Source organism: Notolabrus celidotus, chromosome 20 (genome assembly GCF_009762535.1).
Source record: "Notolabrus celidotus isolate fNotCel1 chromosome 20, fNotCel1.pri, whole genome shotgun sequence".
NCBI classification, from domain to species: domain Eukaryota; kingdom Metazoa; phylum Chordata; class Actinopteri; order Labriformes; family Labridae; genus Notolabrus; species Notolabrus celidotus.
In genome coordinates, this window is record NC_048291.1 from 27,472,431 (window position 1) to 27,494,930 (window position 22,500).

The following is a 22,500-nucleotide window of genomic DNA, read 5'->3' on the forward strand; positions in this document are numbered from 1 at the left end:
GCAGCAAAATAACATTTTACCTTTCGCCTGTTTATTTTAAAGATAAAATAAGACAGACATAAAAACTATCTCCCAAAGTTTTTGAATACTTTAGATATTAAAGACAAAGCTGTGGTTTGTTTACCACCTGCGTCATTATGCTGTCACCACCACATCCTGTAACTAAGAGGCCAGAGCTTTGAGAACAACAACAGCATCATTACACCCGGTATTTGGCGGATGCTTTTATCCTGAAGGCCTTGCATACCATAACGGCGTTTTCATGCCTGTGGTCAGAGAGAATGTAACCCCCGAGCTCAGCTCTGATGGAGCAAGACCGAGTCTGTTTGAGCAACACGGAGAGAAGCTGGAGAAGCTGGAGCGCTGAGTGTTGGTTTGGCTCTGGAGGAGCAGCGCAGCCATAATTTGAATTGTGTCAAAAATTCCATCAGTTTGGAGACTCAGTCAGCGTCCTCATGAGTCAACTCTGCAACATGTTAATGATCATGCTTCATGTAGCGGCTGTTTTAAAGATGTTTTGTTGTTAAAAGTTGACAAACTTCATCTTATTGTGTTGTTGTTTCAGGGTTTCCTCTTGTTTACGTCACATTGGACCAACATGGTCGTGTTTAAGCATGTTTAATGTGTTTGTGATGCATATTTGTCTCATGTGTTTCCTATTTGTCTCACATGTTTCATTCGTCCTGCAGTGGAGAGCATGTAATAGGACACAAACACTCCAGTGTTTTGTATCTAAACGTATGTTTATGGCAGCGGTCTACGGTCATTTCATCAGTGTGTGAGGAGAGCCTGGCTGTGCTCATGTGTGTGTGTGTGTGTGTTACGTGCAGATGCATCAGACAGGAGAATTGACTCTTTGAGACGCAGCTTTTAGAGAGAGCGAGGAGGAGAGAGAGAGAGACTGGTGGTGCCAGGCACTTGCACCCCAGAGGGAGATGGATGGAGGGAGAACAGGAGGAGACGGAGGGGCGGGGGATGGAGATAAACAGAAGCAGGGAAGGCAGAGGAGTGAGTGGAGCTATACGGCTCAACAAAGTGCAAAAAGTTACACCTGAAAGCTTCAGACCAGGCTGGTTCTTTTTTTTATAAGGGCCCAGCTGCTGTTGGAATGTCTGGAAAATCAGCGTGTGCGCCCTTTAAGAGGAGCTGGAAACTTATCAGAGACTTCATTCAGGGAATGTAGAGAAATGTATCTTAAAGCTCCTGTGAGGAGTTTTTATCTGGACATGAAACAGACTGAAATTAATACTAAGATGTTTTTATGATGTATGAAAGAAAATGAGACCATCAGTATAAAGATAGACTCCTTTCAAGTATTTGATTTAAGTGAATGAAACCACAGTGGTGGGTAGGAGTCAGGAATGGGCGTATTTTCAAATATTCGTTCACTTCGAATGTTTTCTCATTTTAAAACATTTTTCATAATTTTTCCCGGTGCCTGGCTGTAATACTGTGTTCTCACCAGATGGTGGCGATATAGCATCTTAAAGCTGTTTGCTAACCGCATTAAATAACAGACGAAGAGGAATGCTAACTACATTAAATAGCAAAAGAAGAAGAAGAAACATTAGTGACAGTCGCTGTGATTTCTCCATTTCTGAATCTCACATGACTACACATGTATTTCCAGAGACTGATCATGGCTGTAACATGTAAACACACACGCCACGCCGCGCCACAGAAACACAAACATAACGATCAAGTGGTGTGTGATTATTTGAATAATCGTCAAATAGATGCCAATGATTATAAAATAGTGTTTTGGCTTGAAATGCCCATCCCTAGGAGGAGTCAGACAAAGTTATTCACAGCTGAAGAAACTTCTTTTATACATGTTCAGGGGCAAAGACTTGATCAGTGAGCTTTAAAAGAGGAGGAGGTCCTGCTTTGTCCACAGGGGGCGCCAAAACCAGCACAAACTAAAGTCCCTCACTGGAGCTTTAAATTGATCAGTGGTCCCCAATCCAGGGAAAGAAGAGAGGATTTCCAACACATGAAATCAGTCTTAGATATTCAAAGATTAAAGTGTGTTTAGTTCGATCAGTAAGGGTGGGAAACACGGCGTGAGTCGCGGTAAACGATGCAGATATGATACGATACAGTCAGGTCAGGGTTAGGTGACGTTTCTAGTTCCTGTTCTGCTCATCGATTCCATCTGTTCTTCATTTTGATTCCTTTATTTTTGGAGAGTAGACAGACAAATATATACAAATATTTCAAGAACAGAAATGAGCCTGCCTTTAATAACGCTCTAAAGTGCATCTTTGAAACAGGACGGGTCTGATCAGCCCTCAGTCGGTGCTTATGCAGAAGATACAGACAAACTTAACCTCAGCTTTGTTTCAGTCAAACTCTCTGTTATCAGTGTGTCCTGTATGGTTTCAGTGTGTGTGTGCAAACATTACCTGATAATCTCACACACCCGCTGACTTGAATTTGACCTACGAGAACACACACTGACATACACACACACACTCTCTTCCAGCTGTAGAGCCAGATGTGTGGTTTCACTCTCCCTCACAGCGGTGTACAGTGTGTGCTCGGCGGCGGGAGAAGTTCAGGAAATCGAGAGTTTTGGCCGAGTTCTCTCCGAGTCTCAAACACGGAGCAGAAGATTTCAAAATAATGGAGTGTTTGCTCGCTCCGTTTGACCTCCTGTTCTCCATCCAGGCGTGATTTCAGCTCGTCTCCTCCTCTCCTCCACCTCTCTGTGAGCTTCAACTCTCTCTCTCCTTTTCCTCCCTCTCTCCCACTTTATGTGTTTATAAAGGCAGAGTCATATTACGCCCTGAGAGTTTCTGCTTCCACCACAGACTGGGGCTCAGCGTGGGGAAGGGGACAATGTGGTGGGGAGTTCAGTGTGTGTGAGAGAGAGTGTGTGTGAATGTGTGTGTGTGTGTGTGTGTGGAGGGTGGGGGGTGATCTTGGGGAGTCTGTCTCCTGTTGAAGAATGCATGTAGCGCTGCCCTGGGTTAACCCCCCTATATGTGTGTGTGTGTGTGTGTGTGTGTGTGTGTGTGTGTGTGTGTGTGTGTGTGTGTGTGTGTGTGTGTGTGTCCACTTTGGGTGAGTGAGAGCTTTGTTGCGGACTCGAGTCTTAATAAAGGAAGCTTTTGAGTCGGTTACCAGGACAACCAGTGCAGTTGCCTGGGATGAGAAGTCCTCGCAGACTGAAGGGTATTAAAAGTCTGCAGCGTGCACGTCGGTTTTTGGTAGCAATGCATCAAAATACCTTTAACACCCACACACACACACACACACACACACACACACACACACACACACACACACACACACACACACACACACACACACACACACTGTGGCCAAACTAGTATGTAAGTGTGGACTCCTTGTGTCACACTGAAACTCTGTCACAGTATCGACAACCTAACAGCAAAAGGACGAGCTAATATTTACACACACACACACACACACACAACTTTGATTCTGTGTGTGTGTGTGCATGTGCTGCAGCTGTCAGCTTCCCCCCTGACATCCTGTGTGTCACACACACCCACACACACACACACACCCTGCTGTTTTGCAAGGATGCACTGAACTTTGTAGGTCTTTCTTCAGAGTTTGCAGTCACAGGTGTCAGAGCTGCAGCCTGATTTGTGCAAAGATAACCTGCACACAGCCGTCCTCCTTCATCAGAGCGCTGTTTACAGGAACCTAGAGATAAGATGGAGTTAGAGATACAGAGGTTACATTTCAAATATGTTGCAATCAGGCGACGTGAAAAACTAGTCTAGGAAACCAGTCTGTGTTTTAGATAGATATACTTTATATCAGACCCACAGGTCCATATCAGGACAAGAAGAATGTAAAAGACTAGAAATAAGTAAAGTACAAGTCCAGCAAGAAATAAAAAGATCACATGACTACAGTTTACACATTCATTTTCATTCAAACATAAAAAGGTGTGTGTGTCGTGTGTTTGTGTCACTTAATGTGAGCTGAGTGAGCGCCCTTAAAACTTCATTTTCTGCTTCAGCTAAGAGACACATAATGTTTACATCACATTTCTTAGCACAGCATGAGATGTAGGGACATTGTTTGATACAAACATAAAACTTGCACTGGTCCATCTTGGTAGTTTAGACTTTAGACTTTATTGTCCTTTTTCATAGCACCTTCTGTGTTTCCACAGACAGAGACATTCACAGAAAACACACTGCAAGCTCAACAAACTATCAACAGAGACATCAACACTCAGACAAACAAAGTCATTTTATTCAGCGAGGCCTGATGTTCAGGGTCGCTGTAACAGCAGGGATCAGGCTTCTGCCAAGGCGAGCCCTTCTACACCTCGGTGCCCTGTACCTGCGTCCTGAGGGGAGTGGAATGAGGTGGCTGTTTAGTGGATGTGTGATGTCCCTGTTGTTTAAATTGGTGAGGTTTGGTGTTGGGGATTATTGTAGAGGCTGTGGAGGTTATGTGTGTGAGTTTGGTCTTGTTTTTAACAGAAGCATGTTGTAGAAGCAGGTGGAGCAGTACAGGAAGATGGACTGGATCATGCTTTGATACAGCAGCAGGAGGAGACGGGGGGGAAACATGGAGTCCTTTCAGTTTACAGAAGGGCTGACAGTCTTTGATGGCTCCTTTTTTAAATGTCACTGGTGTGTTTAAGGAAGAGTCTATATGCATCATCATTTTAGCTCTACTGTAACTGCACCACAGATGGGCAGTATAAAGAGGAGTACAGTGAGCTCTAAAAAGCTCTGTTTTAACATTATCTGTGCATGTTGGAAATTTTAATTTGGGGTGGGAGACTCGTGTGATACTAAGCAGATCTGACTCACTGCACCGATACTCAATGACTTCTCGCGGCGGCGCTAATGACTGAATGAGGGTGACGTGCACGGCAGTTAATTTGCCAAAGAAGAAGAGGAGAGCAATGAATAGAAGTTAGAGAAAGGTATACAGAATGCGCAGAGAGAGCCGGCCTTTATGTTACTGATGATTTCAAGAGAATCACAAACACACTGATGATTCCTGACGTGTTCATGCGTCCTGTGAGTCGACTAATCTGTGAAGTTGGTCTCTAAAGCACAGATTTCTCTCCCTCAGCTCTCTGGTGATCACACTGCCTCTGCAGCTCCTCCCGCCCTCTTTTATTAGCAGCGTTTTCTTCGTCTCCGTGTCTCATTAGTTGGTTTTAATGTTCAGCTCCACAGACTGTGGTTTGGATTGAACAAATGTTGTGTAGTCTGTTGAACAAAAGAGTGAGAGATACACGTTCACCTCCTCCTCCTCCTTCTTTCTGTCCTCACCCACACATTGCCTTCTCTCGGCAGGCTCTGTCTTTACTTCATCCTTCATATCATCCACTCCTTCCTCACTCTGTGTCTCTCCTACCTTTCTCTCTCTGCAGCAGGAGAGAGTCGGAGGTAATTCACACTCACTAAAACACACACACACTCTCATCCAGCTGGCGTTGTGTCTGAGGGACCCGTCTGTGGGGATAAAGAGTGTGTGGTCCCAACGAGCTGGACCGAGGGGAGAAAGAAAACATTTACCCGATCCTGACAGACGGCTGCATGAACAAAGAGATCCGTTACTCAAATAACGGATGAAAAAGTGAGGAACAGGAGAGTGATGCTGCAGAACAGAGGTCATATGAAATATCTGTCAGGTCGCTGTCTACCAAACAACAAAGATTAACAAGTCTTTAACCTGCTGATGAAAACTGAAGAGTCTGAAATGATCAGTGTCGAGTCAACAGCTCTGCAAAGTCATCACTGAGCTGAAGTTGAAGCAGCAGTCATCGTCACAGGAAGGTGAAACTAAAGAGAACAGATGTGTTAGGATCAATGAACCTCAAACCCTTTTCTGTTGAGACTTAAGATGCTAACAAGAGGACATCTGCACGAGTCGGCCTGCAGGAACATAAACATGCAGCTAAGTGAATCCACACAGACGTGATGAACGAGTGTGAAAGTTTGCACCGTATGCAGATGATGAAGTTTGATCACAGCGTGTCTGAAGCTGCAAACATTCAAGGGTTACTACAAAAGATCCTGCAGTCAGACTGTCTGTGCATTTCATCCTCTGTGCACCATGAATGTGTTGTGTTATAGATAGGCATCGCTCTGTTCTCTGTTGTTTGACTGACGTAGTGTTGGGGGGGATGGGGGGGCGTGCACGGAGCGAGTGGGCCAGAGAAGGGAGTGTGTGAGGAGGTGGAGAGGTACGAGTTGGGGGGAGAGGATGCAAATGAGTGGGGATTGTTTCTCTAGTGGATGGGTGGAGTTGTTTGGCTTGTCTTGTTGTGGACGGCCTTTTGCCAGACGTCTGAGGAGGTTGTGATTTTGTGTGTGTGTGTGTGTAAGTGTGTGTGTGTGTTACCATGTGAAAGGGAAAGACAGAAAGTTAGCGAGAGTTCTCAAACACGAGTCTGTAGAAGTTAAAAACTCAAACCTTTGACTCCCTCTCTGGTCCTCTGTCTCTCTGCGGGCTGGTTTCAGACTTGTGCAGTCATCTTTGGGTCGAGCAATCCGTCCTAACTTCCTGTCCATCCTAAACCTCACTCACGTTTGTGTGTGTGTGTAGAAGTTGTGCTGGCTGTGTGTCCACTCAGAGGACAATGCCTTCTGTTTGTCTGTATTCAGACCGTGAAATCGCTTTATCCCTGCTACAGCTCTCTCTCTGCATCACCGGGCAATCGTGTGTGTGTGTGTGTGTGTGTGTGTGTGTGTGTGTGTGTGTGTGTGTGTGTGTGTGTGTGCGTGTGTGTGTGTGTGTGTGTGTGTGTGTGTGTGTGTGTGTGTGTGTGTGTGTGTGTGTGTGTGTGTGTGTGTGTGTGTGTGTGTGCGCGCGTGCAAATGTGTGTGTGTGTGTGTGTGTTTGAGAAAGGGACAGCGATTCACTTATTATGAGTTACTGTAGGCCTCCATTGTGTTCGTTTTAGGGTTCTCTGGAGAGCATTGGAGCAGATCTTTGCACGTCTCACTCAGACCCTGCTTTCGGTGAATGGTCTCTCTGCAGAGGTCAGCGCTTTGAGATCAGAGAGTCATTCAACAGGTCGCTACAAGCTTCTGTCCAAAACCTTGATACAAAACCTTCTTCAGGAGCGTTTTGAGCGTCTCTCCTCAGCTGATCTCTCGGGGTCTGTTTAGCTGTGAGTGAGTCTCTGCTCCTCTGTCTCTGTTTGAACTGAAGAAGCCTCTGATCCTTCTTGGCATCCAGAGAATTTGCAGCACTTCCTTTCATCCACATCCCCTGCTTTCTTTTTCTTTTACATGCACATGTCATGAATGTGAGCATGTCTTAATGCTCCAACACGCCCTGATCTCTATCAGGAGTCTGATCAGATGAAGTGAGTCCGTCATCCAAACTTTGATCCAGATTAAAGAGTCTACAGCAGCTATCGGACAGATCACTGTGGATTTATTCACAAAGATTCTCTTTAGATGATGCAATAACTTTCATTTTTTATCATGCTTTGCTTTTTAACCAAGTCCTAAAAAATCCACCAATATTCCCATTAGCCTCTGCCAGGCACGGGGGATTAATTGTATAGAAGATTAGAGTATCAGATTCAAACAGTCATGATTACCTCGGACTTACACCAGATCCGTGTCTGGTCCGTCTCTGATCTTCTGCGGTCCGGCTCTGTGCTCTCTCGTCCGTCAACACCCATCGGTTGAGTTTTCAGAACGTAGCTCAGAGCAGGACCGCCGGACAGCTTGAATCATGTGACCAAGGATTCTCCTCCTCCTCATCTCCTCATCCATGTTGTCTTTCTGGTCCTCTGAAAACCTCTGACCTGTTGACTCCAGGCCTGGCTCCGCTCATCATGACTTTGGTTTGTTGTTGTAGTTAAGTGAAATACGATCTGGTGATAACACAGAGTGTTTTATTCTGAAAATTAACCGGATGTTTGCATTTTGTTTTGGTGAAACCTGACTTCCTGTCCCGCTCCATCTGCTCTGTTGAGATTGATGCGTTGTGCTCCGGCGTCCGGCAAGAATAGAAGAGACGCAGCCGGAACGCAACAGAGCGGATCCAGTGGAAGTTAACACATTGACTAGAATAGAAACATATCAGATCTGATGCTGTGACGGCTCGGAGACGGACTGGACAAAGATCTGGTGTAATTCGGTTTTAGGGATGCTCAGAAGCGACTCATTTCCAAGTCCTTTAGAGTCTGCGGGTAAACAATGTCAAGTTGGTTTGCCTAGTTTAGCTAGAGTTAGCAGAGCTAGCACCACCAGCCTTCGGTCTGCATTGCAGGTTAATGTCCACCTGTCTGTGCTGGTTATCGCTCTGGTCAAGTTATTGTATGTCAGTTTCAGCAGACACAGCATGCGTACAACTTTATCTCCATTTTCTAGAGACTGCATCAAGCTACATTACCTTTATCATGTATGTTTGTTTACATCTAAGTAGCAGCAGATGACATTTGCAAGCTACAGCTCTGGCTAGTGGCTGTGAGGTGCATGTGTGGATGTCTAGATATCGTCTGACAAATTGCAGGAGTTCATAAAGTTAAAGCTAACAAACGATCTTCAACATTTCTTCCAAAGCAGAACCTCAGAGAGCCACGACCACTCTGCTGAGATCTGATTTTGTTCATGATGAGTTAAATAACATTGTTCAGTGTTTATTTATGCGTGGAGCTGAATCAGTTGGACACAAATACACACACAGAAATACACACATGTACTGAGGGTAAAGCCAAGAGGGACTCCATCCCTCCCTGGCAAGGATGTGATGACATCATCGCTGGGAAACCCTCCACCAGCTGTCCTCTGACATCATCGTGGACAGGAAGTGTGGACTCAAACGTGTGCATGTGTGCCGTTCTCGCCCCGTCAGCTTAAATGTTTTGGGACATGCAGTATGGATGTGTGATGAACGAGCTGCGGTCAGTGTTACAGCGCTGGAAAACACACACAAACCACGGCCCTCCATCCGCCTGCAGGGCCTCTGATCTTTCTTACACCGCTATGGAACATTTCTGCTTCCTCTCCTTCCTCTCACGCTGGAGCAGCAGAGAGACTGGTTTGTTTCATTTTGCACAAAGTCAGAGTCAGACTTGAAGCAGCCTACAGATGTCCTCGTACCTCTAAAGGTTTGATGGAGGCGATTCTCCTCATTGGTCTGATAACTCCAGACGAACCAGGTTAGCTGTTTCCCCGTGTTTCCAGTCTTTATACTAAGCTATGCTAACTGGAAAGACTCTTCCTCATGACGTCACACTTTGCTTAAAGACATTTGGATCCTTTTTATATTCTCCTCCTTTGTGCTTCGCCTCATTCATCTCTCTCGTACACTCTGCCTCTCTGCCGCTCCGCCGGTCTGTCGGTCTGGACTGCAGGTTCATGACCCTTCAGTGAGCGTTTCTCTCAGCACGGCCTGCAGGGAATTAAGATAGGGAGGGAACGAGACAGGAGGGGTTTAGGCTCAGAGAAGCGTACCTGTTTCTTTTCCAAGCCTGAGTTCAGAGAGGAGTGATACCGAGAACTGTAGGAGGAAGAGGAGACAGTCGAGGAATGTTGCTGTTGAAAGCGTTCAGGGTTAAAAGAGATGTGAACAAACGTAGAAGCGTTTGTGTTCACGTCTTCTTGTGTGTCCTGGAGCTGAGTTAGCTGAATTAAAATAAAAATAGGACTGACTACAGGAGGATTAGAAACTTGTCTTGATGTTGTAATCTATCTCCTGCTAAACAAAGAGGAGGGAGGATGATTTGAAGTGATGTTGGTGATGAGGAAGAAAGAACAGCAGCTCTCCTCACAGTCGAACACAAACACCAGAACTCCCTCGATTCTTCAGCATTTTAAATCCACATTCCTACAGGCTTATGTAAGCAGTGCACCCGTGTGTGGGTTTTGCTCCTGTGTGTGCGTGTGTGTGTGTGTGTTTGTGTGTGTGCATGCAGACTAATTTAGCCTATCTGTGTCCGCGGCGTCACAGATCTTTAGTGCAGTCTTTATTTTATCAGCGCAGCCTCATTTACTGGACCAACAGAGGGAGGGCTGTGTGAAGATTGCTGCTGATTACACACACATAAAAACAAACAAACACACACACACACACACACACACACACACACACAGCCAGAGTTGCTTCTGAGCATGTGCGTCATCTGGTGTCGGTAATTGCTATGAGCTTTGTTATAGTGTTCTAATTTCTGCCCTGCTATTACCCGTACCCAGAGTGTTTCTTCTTCTTTACAGATCTGAACGAGCAGCTGAACCCTTCACATCATCCTCTGCGTCACACACTTTAAACAGTTCAGAGGAGAGACAGAGAGATATTACTAAAGGAAGTTTTAAATACATGATGCCTGTAGAGGAGGGCGTCCTCACTAACAGCTCTGTGGCATGCTCACACTATGTTTAGATCTGTCTCATGTAATTTGTGACGTGTGAATTCAGCAGTAATCATCCTTTCATCTTCACTCTGAGACAAACAGTTTAACGATGCACAGAACTGCATCAAATCAAAGACATACACTACCAGTCTAAAGTTTGGACACACCTTCTCATTCATTTTTATTTATTTGAATTATTCTCAACATTATAGATTAATACTGAAGGTTTTGCCATTTCCATTGTGTACTAACCCTACCGCTGAACAACACAACTGATGGTCTCAAACACATTAAGAAGGCAAGTCATTCTACAAATGAACTCTTGACAAGGCTCATGTTCATTAGAAACCATTCCAGGAGACCACTTCATGAAGCAGACTGAGACAAACCATTCCAGGAGACCACTTCATGAAGCAGACTGAGAGAATACCAAGAGTGTGCAAAGCTGTCATGAAGGAAAAAGGGGTCTACTTTACAGAATCTAAAATATAAAACAGATTCTGCTTTAACACTTTTTTTATTAATTAAATAATTCCATATATGTTCTTTCATAGTTTTGATGCCTTCAGTATTAATCTACAGTGTTTACAATAATTAAAATAAATACAAACCCTTGAATGAGAAGGTGGTTGCTTCGATGCATAGTTACTCTTTGGAGGAGGTGCATGTCAGGCTTCTGCCTCAATAAAGAGCTATGCAGACCCATGGCATTGATTAGATGCAGAAGTATAACCAGATGCAGACATTATTATAAAAGTCACCAGAGCCGGTTGTTGGGATGTTTTGTCTTCATTTTTGTACACTTGGAGTATATGGAGACGTGTCATCCATCTTTATTTACATTCTGTGGTATAAAGAAATAACTGCGCCTTGCAGACACTTTTTTCGTTCTTCCACTGTGTTGTGAATTTCCTTGACTCGACTCCTGCAGTTATGGGGCTCCCGGAGTGGAGTTCACAGGGTTACACCAGGACACAACCGCCGTCACACAAATCCACTTCCTGCCCGGTCAGGTAAGCTCCATGACGACAGTCTGACGACCGTTTGTGTTGACAGTGAGAAAGATTGATGTGTGTGTGTGATGATGATGTTTCCTCTGATGTCTGAAAGGGTCGCCTGCTGTCACTGCTGGATGACAACACCATCCATCTGTGGGACCTGGTCACCAGGGCGCCCAGAGAGGTGGGAGGGGTTAAGAAAGAGGGCGGGCTCACTCTGCAGGAAGTGGGCTGCTACTGCCTTCCAGGGAGACCCGGCATCGAGAGCTGCAGGTGAGTCAGACGCTGTGGAAGACATCCTGTAATTCTCTCACACCATGATCGTGGTCTATGATGAGTGTTAGCTACATTCATCTTTCTTAACCATCCCTCTCTTCTTCTTCAAAGCGCCACTCGGGTGACCGTCCTCCTCTTGCTGAGGTCATGTGATCTACTCTGCATCGGGACAGAAGGAGGGGGCGTGTACTTCCTGGAGCTGCCCCGCCTCTCGCTGAGGGAGGGTCAGACGCTGCCTCAGGACCGGATCACGCAGAGGTGAGACCGTCGTTAAGATAACTTTAAACTGTTCTGTTTTGGTTCTTTAAACGAAGGAGGCGTTTACGACGGGTTAAAACTAAAACTTTTGAAACCTGAATCCAGAAGAGATCTTTTCAAACGTCACCCAATATTACATTCCCAGTGAAATAGTTTGTACTCGCTGCTCTGTTGAACGCTTTTATGTGCAGGTGTGTGTTTCATAACAAAAAGGTACCGCCACCTGCTGGTCTGGCATGCATACTGCAGCTTTGTGCACACGGTTCATTCCTAGAAAGACTTTCCTCTCTTTACTGCTGCTGTCTCTTAGAAACAATGTCAAACTTTGGACCAAAACCAAGAAATGTAAAACAAAAGTGACAAGACAACCTGACAAGAAGAATCTTAGTGAGGGTTCAGCAACTAGTGTGTTGTTTTTATACCAACGGTCTATCAAATCTTTTCAATTCAATCCTCACACCTTAATGAAAGAGATCAAATGAGATTTAAAGTCTTACTGAATAAGAATGATGTTTTTTTGTCCCTTAATGTGACATTCAAGGACGTGAGAACACACCTGGAACAAAGACAAAGTCAAAGCCTCATTATACGATTCTAAAGGCTCCGAACACAAACCCAAAAAAGCTTCTTCTTCTTTGTTTGTTTGTTTCCTGACAAGTTTGCATCAAGACTCTGATGCCCGTCACAAGATGTTCCTTTATATTACTCAAACATTCAGAACACAAACACCAGATCTTCCCCATGCTACAGGCAGAACCATCCAAAACCCAAGAACACCAGAGTACTCATACAGACTTTGTAAACACGGCTCTCTTTACACGCTGAGGCAACTTGGACGAGCTCGTGGTTCAGAGGACGCCAAAACACTGAAACACCGCAGAGCGAGGCCGAGCTGTGGGTTCACAAACTGGCAGTGTGTCTTCATCGTGCTAATACTCACAAAAACTACACAATGGAAACAAATCTGTGGACTACAAATGTGTTGTTACGAGGAAGGAGTTTGAGTTTGTGTCGAGCTGCAGCCGTCCTCACTGCATTCCTCTGTCAGGATACTCTGACAGAGAATCACAGAGCTGCTGCTTCATTCCTCTGTGAGGATACTCTGACAGAGAATCACAGAGCTGCTGCTTCATTCCTCTGAGAGGATACTCTGACAGAGAATCACAGAGCTGCTGCTTCATTCCACTGTGAGGATACTCTGACAGAGAATCACAGAGCTGCTGCTTCATTCCTCTGTGAGGATACTCTGACAGAGAATCACAGAGCTGCTGCTTCATTCCTCTGTGAGCGTCTGAACGCTCGGCCAAACCCCTCATTAAGAGGGCCTGTTTAGGGAAGTGGGCAGAACCGAGGCCTAACAAGGACCCTGATAAGACTGTGTGTGTGTGTGCATGCGACTGAGTCTGTCTGTGTGTGTGTGTGTGTGTGTAAGGGAGGTCGTAGACAGTGAGGCTTTGTACCGACTGCCAAAACACGGTGTTCCGGTCGGGGAAGTGTTTTAGCTGAATCTCCAACCTACACACACACACACACACACACTAACACACATGCACAGGCACACAGAGACACCCACAGGCTCATCACTGTGGACTGTGTAGCAGGATGCTGGATTCCCTAAAAATACTTGTGAACGGAGAGACGGGACAATGGAATGCTTTGTCGGTAATGTTTCTGCCTCTGTGCTTCCGGAGAGGATCTTCCTCAGTGATCGCTACCAAAGCAGTCAGAAGTGTGTGTGTGTGTGTTGATGTGTCTGGGTCTCACTGGCAGACTTTCTCTTTTTAGAAGGTCCTGCTTCATCCTCTGCACAGAGCTTAGAAAGTTGCGCTAGCTGTCCTCTCCAGAGTCGCTCACTACGAGGGTCTGGAGAAAACAACATGTGGGGACATAAAAGTCACAGATGGAGGCGTGATTTAGGAGAGGACATCCACTTTACACACAAGGACTAAAAGAAAGACCCACTAATGACTTTAAAAATCCATGATGTGGAAAACTTGAAAGCTAAATCACATCTTTGTTTGAGGAAAGAACTGTGACGTCCATCTCTTCTCTTCGTCATCTGGTCATAGATTCTAAAACCAGTCTCAGACGTTTGATGCCGGTGTACTGACCCGTGTGGTCTTAGTTAAAGTTTCCTGCCTCCTGATTGCACCACAGTCTGATGCTCTGACATCACTGAGTCCTTTTAGTGTGTTAACCTTCAGTTGAAGAGATGGTTCATCCTTTTTTAAAGAAAGCAACACAGTGCATCAACGTCTTCTTCAAACAACATCTCCAGAATCATTTCTACGTTACACCGGCTCTGATTTCATTCCTGATCCAGGCCCTGGATGCTTGTTCCCATTGTCTCTCCTTTGTTCTGAGGTAAAGAAAGAGACCAGAATCAGCCTCACACTGGCTTTTACCTGAAGGATATTAACCTATGAAGTGCTGAGCGTCAGAGCGGCGTATCTGTTAAATTTGCTGAACTTTCTGAGGATGCTATCGTTGAGTTTCTGCCTCCACTGCTGCAAATTTTGAAGTGATTGACAGTAAACATACAATATGAACAGAAAAGAAGCTCAGCTCTCCTCTCTGTGTGATATATAACGTCTCAGCTTGGTTCGTATAGAGAGCGTGTGTGTGGGTGTGAGTGATTCAGTCAGATAGGCATGTTCCCATCATCATGCTCCCATTGTTCTGAAGAGCGAGCGGTCTGTACGTGAACACGCATATCAACGCTTTATTAGAACCTCGAATCAGACCGGACTCAACACAGAGCTGGCCTTTAAAGATGTCTCTCCTTCTCTCCTTGTCTTCTTCTCTTCCTCTCTTCTTCTCTCCTTCTCTTCTTCTCTCCTTGTCTTCTTCTCTTCCTCTCTTCCTCTCTCCTTCTCTTCTTCTCTCCTTGTCTTCTTCTCTTCCTCTCTCCCTCTCTCCTTCTCTTCTTCTCTCCTTCTCTTCTTCTCTTCTTCTCTCCTTCTCTTCTTCTCTCCTTCTCTTCTTCTCTCCTTCTTTTCTTCTCTTCTTCTCTCCTTCTCTTCTTCTCTCCTTCTCTTCTTCTCTCCTTCTCTCCTTCTCTCCTTCTCGTCTTGTCGTCTTCTCGCTGAGGGAATCCTCGTCGAGGGTGTGTCCCGCTCCACATTCCTGGTCGGCCTCAGAGGAATGTCTCGTTCTCCAGCTCGGGCAGCTTGATGTTGATCTCTGTGTTGTTGTTGTTGTTGTTGTTGGAGGAGCAGCCTGTGGTAGGATCAGTTTATACAGATGGTTTCAGCTCCAGCGTTGATTATTTTATACACAAGTTTTTACACTTTTGGAGTTTTGCTTTGACGCAGACGAGCTGAGGGCTGAATGTAGAACGCACAGATATGAAGTGAACAGATTTCTCCTGCAGATAAAATAAAAAGACGCCCTGCTGAAATCAAACGAGTGATAACGTGATTTCTAAACGAGCAAACAGCAGTCGAGTTGTTTTGGTCTCTGACTTGTGAATCCAGTTTCCTCTTGCTTTCTTTGGACCTCACGTTCATCACAAACTCCCTTCACTTCATTCAGCTTTTATCAAAGACTGAAGAGTCCAAGAAAGCTCCTGCGTCCTCTCTTTGATGAAAGTAGTAGTTGCTCTCAGGTCTCCCATGCAACTGATCTACCTTAAATCTATTCACCCCTCCATCTCCCGTCAGCGTTCCCGGCTCCTCCTCAGACGATCACTTCACCTCTCTCTGACCCGTATCCGGGTGTAATTTGTAACATACCGGGTTCCAAACAAGCTGCAGATGTGGGATGATGGTTAATGTTTTGTTTTCCCAGCCTGCCGGATGATTACAGATGTGGGAAATCCTTGGGGCCGGTGGAGTCGCTTCAGGAACATCCACAGCAGGCGGGGAAGATCCTGATTGGCTACAGCCGCGGCCTGGTGGTGCTCTGGGATTTAAACACCCGGCATGCAGAGCAGCTCTTTCTGGGCAAACAGGTACAAAATAAATTCACCTTTTCCTTTTCCTATAACCCCTCTGTTACGCTTCTTATCATTCATACATGTGTGTGTGTTTGTGTGTGTGTGTGTGTGTGTGTGTGTGTGTGAGCAGCAGCTGGAGAGTCTGGTGTGGGAGCGCTCTGGAAACTTGTTCGTGAGCTCACATAACGACGGAGGATACTCGGTGTGGACGGTCACTGACGGCAACACCAACAACCACCAACCGGTGTCCTCGACCATCCCGTACGGTGAGAGACGAATAGGTTTCACACACACACACACACACACACACACACACACACTGCAACTGTTGGTGTTTCCCAGCATGTATCTGTTTTAAGCACACAGTCATCCTCGTCCACACAGACCGTGACTCACAGTGACCTCATGGACCGGGGGGGGGGGTCTCTGTGTTTAAAGCTTTAAGATCTCCTGCTGGAGATTCCTCTCACTTAACTTTAACTTTACTCTTCCCTGTGATTTTATCTCAGAGAAATCAGAGTGCAGTTTGTAAAAGTTAGAGTCTCACCTGAGTGTCTTTGAGGTTTTTAATCCCTGTGTCTGATTCAGGTCCGTTTCCCTGTAAGGCCATCAACAAGATCCTGTGGAGGACGACTCAGGCGGGGTGAGTCCATGAAATAATAAAGCTTTGTTTACAATAAATCTAAAAAAAAGTTACTCCCATATGATTGTGTTTGTGTAATGTTTAGTATCATTATGCTATCATCATTATGTTAAAGCTTGATGAGCAAAATTCTACATCAGAGGATTAGGGCCACTGGAAAAACAGTTTTTGGGAGGTAATGCTGCTAAAAAAATTACGTTTCTTTTTAAATTTTGGACTTCAATCTGTGAATTCAGAGACTAAATCAAGAGTTCTACAATCAGAAGTCAGAATTTCAACATTCTTGAATTTTGAGTTGGAAGTTAGAGTTCCGGGAATCAAAGTCAGCATTCAAGAAATCTGAGTCAGAATTCTGGATTTTTTTAGTCGGAATTTAGAATTCTAGAACGTTGACTTTGAAATCAGAATTGAAAGAAAAAAAATGTCAGATCGGGGGAAAAAGAATTTGTTGGCCTGGCCTCCTAAGTGTTTTTTCAGTGGCCCTAACCTTCTTCTGTAAAGTGGTCTCTCTAAATCAGCAGGTCATTAAAATAGTTATGAAATCACTTCTTCTTTACCACCTAGTTATCACCCAGATGTTGAATTGTCTAAAGTTCCAATATCACGCTCATCTCAAGGTTTTATCGCTCTGAAACGTCTGTAGTGTCTTTTCATGATTTAAAATATAAAAACTTTTTATGAATTTTACCCAGGTGTTTGTGAAAGGAGAATTCAGGCTCTGTCTCTTTAAGACCTCACTCTCTTAAGCCCACTGTCTTCTGATTGGTCAGAAACTTGTGACTTTGTGATGTCACAAAATCTCCAAAGTAGAAAAAACTGTGTGAAGTCTGTCGTTCAGAGCAGCCTGGTTACTCAGACATGCAGTTCACTACTGATTTCAAACTTTGCCTTCGTTTAGTTTGAATAATTTAATACCTCCTCTTTAAGATTTGTGATTAAAGTTCACAACATCAGTCAGTTCAAACAAAACAGGAAGCATGACTCATGCTGGCTGACACCGATATATTCTGTGCTGCAGATCTCCGGTGTTGTTGTACAGCGGGGGGATGCCCAGAGCGAGTTACGGTGATCGTCACTGTCTCACTATCCAGCAGGACAAAGAGCACGTCACTCTGGACTTCACGTCCCGGGTCATCGACTTCTTCACAGTCCACAGCACCGAGCCGGAGAGCGGTGAGCGGCTGGATGATGATGCTGATGAGCGTGTGAGCGTTTCTATGAATAATACTCTAAACATGTCTCCTCATCTTCCAGAGTTTGACGAGCCGTCTGCGTTGGTCGTGCTTCTGGAAGAGGAGCTGGTTGTGATCGACCTGCAGACCCCCGGGTGGCCCTCTCTGCCCACTCCCTACCTGGCCCCTCTGCACTCCTCGGCCATCACCTGCTCCTTCCACGTCTCCAGCGTCCCGCCCAAGCTGTGGGAGAGGCTGGTGAACGCCGGGAGAGCGCAGCAGGGTCGGCAGCATGCACACGGGGTGAGAAACACACACACACACACACACACACACACGCAGTCACACACACACACACACACACACAATTAACAAGCGGGTCATGGTGAAGAAGACAGTTATTATTATTTATTTATAATTATCTTTGTGGTTTGATCACTGAGAGTCTGGATATGACGCGTACGATCAGTAGAAACTGGAAATAAGTGATTTAAAATGTAGTTTTATGTCAGTAAAAATACCCTAAAGGAGTGAAACTGATGTTTTTACTCGTGGTTCGACCTCGGCTCACCGGCTGGCGGCCCAACAGACTCAAAGAAACCGCACAGTGTGACCATCAGCCTGCTGTGAGTGTGATAACTTAAAGAGCAGGTGTGGGCAGTTTAGGGCTTAGTGAAGGCTTTGTTGCTTAGATCAGCTGTTTGATGACTGGCAGATTAGACTCCACACTCGCGCACACACACACACACACACGCACACACACACACAAACACACACACACACAAACACACACACATAAACACACACAGCTGGTACGCTCGTAAATCATCAGTCTGAGCCAGGGCCACTGGCGCTCTGCAGACCCAACAGAAGCAGAGTGTGTGTCTGTGTGCAGAGTTCTTCTTGGTGTCAGGGTTTGTGAAGTTGAAGTTAAGATGGGATGAAAAAGCAGAGCAGTGTTTGTTCCTCTTGCAGCTCTGCAGTGTGATGAACTCTTCTTCTATCTGTGTGTGTTTGTGCAGAGTTGGCCCATATGTGGAGGGAAGAGCCTGGCACCTTCCATCAAACAGCAGGAGCTGCTCCTGACAGGGTATCTGCACACACACACACACACACACACACACAGCCCGCTCTAACACACAGTATTAATATATATAGCACAGATCTGTTGCTTTCTAGTGAATGTATGAAGATGTTTTTGTTTTCATGCACTGCAGCAGAAATAAGAACACAAACACAGGAACAGTTTGTCTCTTCATGTTGCACGGTTGATGCAGAAACACCTTCAGAAGTGTTAGAAGCTCTCAGTGTGTCTCTCCCTCTGGTACCTGCAGAGGTGTGTGTGTGTGTGTGTGTGTATCTGAGCAGGATAAAGACAGTCTTTTTCATCTGGTGCGTTCACAGACACGAGGACGGCACCGTGCGTTTCTGGGATGCATCAGGCGTCGCTCTCACCCCGCTCTACAAACTCAGCACGGCCAACGTCTTCCACACCGACTGCGACCCGTGCGACGAGCCACACGACCCCGGCGACGACCCCGACATGCAGCAGGAGGAGGAGTGGCCCCCCTTCAGGAAGGTGAGGACCTGAGAGAAGACTGTCAGTGTCTTTCTCTTTAATGGTCTGGTGGTTTGGTTTCCAGAGTCTTTGTTTCTCTGGGAGGACCGGTTTCTTTGAAGGATGGTGGTTTTGTTTAACGGCCTGTTTTCTGCTCAGAGTCACTTTTATAGGAAGTGATCGGCGTCAGGAGCGGTTAGCTTCGTTATTCAGTCGCAAAACACTCATGAAGATTTGAATCAGCTGTTTTTACAGCTCAGACTGTCTCAGGGTTTTTACTCTGAGGGGAGGATCATCGTGTCTCTAACGTCCAGAGATAACAGCGTTCACACGGTTAAAAGAAGGAAACGCATTCTGAGTGATATTCAAAGTGAAACTAGGTTGAATCAGTCATTTCTTCTTTTACTCCTCTTTCTGTGGTCTCCCTCCCTCCCTCTCTCTCCCCCCTCCTCTCCTTGTGTATCCTGTGGTAACAGAGCTGCATGTTCAGGAATTTGGCCCTCATATGGGATGAAGAGCCTTTCCCTTTTTTTCCCCCTGCCGTAATGAAAACCAGACCCGTCAGCCCACTCTTTCTCTGCATCCCTGAGTGTGTGAGTGTGTGTGTGTGTGTGTGTGCATGTGAGTGTGTGTGTGTGTGTGAGTGTGAGTGTGTCTGTGTGTGTGTGTGTGACCGACTTCTACTCCTTCTCCTGTGAGAGGGGATTCTATGTGAATTCCTCCCGTGTGTGTGAGAGGCAGATTAATGGGCATGTTTTGCTGAGTGTGTTTGAGGGGGGGAGGATTGTGTTGGCATTTGTCTGACAATAAGATTAAAGAAGCTTCCGGAGAGGACCGAGGAGATCTTCAGGGGAGCGTTTCAACCTCAATCTGCATAAACTCTGAGTGTTTGTTTCTAAATGTGTGATCAGAGCGACCACAGACTGTCCTAGAAACAAGTCTCTGCATCAAGAGAGAATAAATGTGAAGCATTAAGCTCTTCTTGAAGCGTCTCATGTTCTGTGTTTTCCATGCAGGTGGGCTGCTTCGACCCGTACAGTGACGACCCTCGGTTAGGCATCCAGAAGATCAGTCTGTGCAAATACAGCAACAAGCTGCTGGTGGCTGGAACTGCTGGACAGGTAAAGAGGATCCTCTCTTCTCCTCAGACTTTAAAACGTCCTTAAAGATAAAATATAAACATGTCCTTCATGTTGTCTCTCCCTCCAGGTGATCGTTCTGGGTCTGAGTGACGAGCGGTCCGATCACACGGTGGACGTGTCGGTTGTCGACCTGCTGCAGGACCGGGAGGGTTTCACCTGGAAGGGCCACGACAGGCTGGAGCCGCGTCTGAAACCCGCCCCCTTCCCTCCGGGCTTCCAGCCTCTGGTCCTTGTGCAGTGTATGCCGCCGGCCTCCGTCACCGCTGTGGCTCTGCACGCCGAGTGGAACCTGATCTCCTTCGGGACGAGTCATGGATTCGGACTGTTCGACTACCACAGACGAAATGCTGTGCTGGCAAGGTACACACACACACACGCACACACACACACACACACACACACACACACACGCTCAGGTTGTTAGTTCTCAGGTTCTCTATCTCTGCTGCTCTTCTTCTCTTCAAGGTGTACTCTGCATCCGAACGACTCCTTGGCGATGGAGGGTCCGCTGTCCAGAGTCAAGTCCCTGAAAAAGTCTCTACGGCAGAGTTTCAGACGAATCCGCAAGAGCCGAGTGTCGGGGAAGAAACGCACCATCACCACGCCAACCAGCAAGGTACAGCACCGCCTCTGTGTGGAGGAGGAACGGCGTGTAGAGGACACAGAGAAGGAAACAATAAAACAATAAATAATCAAATAAATAAATTCAAATTAATAAGTCAATTAAAATTAAAACTGAAAAATAAAGTAAAACTATCAATGAAAACTGAAATAATAAAATGATAAATAATAGAATAGTTACTTTCAAATTAATTAGTTGAATTAAATAAAAAAAGATAAATAAAATAAATTGAAACATAAATGAAAAAGGAAAAACTACAATAATAAATAATCAAATAAATAAATTCAAATTAATGAATTAAATTAAATAAAAATAGATAAAATAAAGTAAAACTATAAAAATACAAAATCTAATAATAAAATAATAAATAATTACATTTAAATTAATAAGTTATGTTAATAAAAATAAATAAAGATTAAAGGTGAATTCAGATTTAATCAGGTCTATAAAGTGAGTTTTAAGAAGTGATTTAAAGACTTGTCTCTGTTTCTGCTGAATCACTCGTTCATTGTGTGTCGTGTCACGTTCAGGTCCAGGAGGCGAACGCTGCTCTGGCGGAGCAGGAGGACGTGGCTCCGGTGCAGAGGAGGATCGAACCTCGATCAGCAGATGACTCTCTGTCCGGAGTCGTGCGTTGTCTCTGCTTCGCTGACACGTTCCTGCGTGACGGTGAGTTTACACGAGAGCTGAGTGTCGAATCAGTACCAGTTAAAATCACGCTCCTCAGGGTGCTGGTGGTCTAACGGTCTAAGCGCCCCACGTATAGAGGCTAAAGTCCTCGTCACAGAGGTCGCTGGTTCAACTCCCGGGAGGTCAACCATTCACTGCATGTCTTCCCTCACTCTCTACTCCCCACATGTCCCGTCTCTCTTCAGCTGTCTGTCAATAAAGGCCCAAAAACATAACTTCAGGTTTCTGATGCTGTTACCGTTCTGTGTTTCCTCCAGGTACTAACCACGGCCCCACGCTGTGGGCGGGGACTAACTCAGGCAGCGTTTACGCCTATGCTCTGGAGGTGCCTGGAGTCGGCTTGGGGCGCGTCAGTGAGCGCGGTGGAGCGGGCGAGGGCAGCGTGTGTGTGGAGGCGGTGCTGGGGAAGGAGATCCAGCTGATGCACAGAGCGCCCGTGGTGTCCATCTCCGTGCTGGACGGGCGAGGGAAACCGTTACCTGATCCCTACGAAGCCTCCCAGGACCTCGCCATCGCGCCGGATATGACCAATGCTCACTCTGTCCTCATCGCCTCCGAGGAACAGCTGAAGGTGAAGGCGTGGAAAACCTCTCAAAGACTTGTGTGACCTGTCTTCACGACAACCGAAGACTGATTCCACTCCTCCTCTCCCTCTCTCTGCAGGTGTTCTCCCTCCCTAAGGTGAGCGCTAAGACAAAGTTCAAACTGACGGCTCATGAAGGCTGCCGGGTGAGGAAGGTGGCCCTGGTGGTCTTCAGCTCAACCGCTCAGGAGGACTACAGTGAGCACACGCTGGTCTGCCTCACCAACTTAGGAGACATGCACCTCTTCAACATACCTGCCCTCCGACCTCAGGTGGGATGTTGGAGCATGGTTTGTG

At 45.9% G+C, this 22,500-nt stretch overlaps 1 protein-coding gene across 1 annotated transcript in view; it reads left to right on the forward strand.

The window, feature by feature from the left end:
- Window positions 1–22,500, forward strand: part of llgl1 (LLGL scribble cell polarity complex component 1) — a 34,059-nt gene that overhangs the window by 7,021 nt on the left and 4,538 nt on the right. The window contains exons 3-18 of the mRNA XM_034711255.1: window positions 11,256–11,337; window positions 11,435–11,595; window positions 11,710–11,856; window positions 15,646–15,808; window positions 15,924–16,059; window positions 16,382–16,436; window positions 17,455–17,609; window positions 17,691–17,911; window positions 18,631–18,698; window positions 19,013–19,187; window positions 20,183–20,287; window positions 20,376–20,668; window positions 20,774–20,924; window positions 21,461–21,599; window positions 21,878–22,191; window positions 22,284–22,475. Coding sequence (XP_034567146.1) covers window positions 11,256–11,337; window positions 11,435–11,595; window positions 11,710–11,856; window positions 15,646–15,808; window positions 15,924–16,059; window positions 16,382–16,436; window positions 17,455–17,609; window positions 17,691–17,911; window positions 18,631–18,698; window positions 19,013–19,187; window positions 20,183–20,287; window positions 20,376–20,668; window positions 20,774–20,924; window positions 21,461–21,599; window positions 21,878–22,191; window positions 22,284–22,475 — 2,557 coding nt within the window. The remainder of the gene's footprint in view (window positions 1–11,255; window positions 11,338–11,434; window positions 11,596–11,709; window positions 11,857–15,645; window positions 15,809–15,923; window positions 16,060–16,381; window positions 16,437–17,454; window positions 17,610–17,690; window positions 17,912–18,630; window positions 18,699–19,012; window positions 19,188–20,182; window positions 20,288–20,375; window positions 20,669–20,773; window positions 20,925–21,460; window positions 21,600–21,877; window positions 22,192–22,283; window positions 22,476–22,500) is intronic.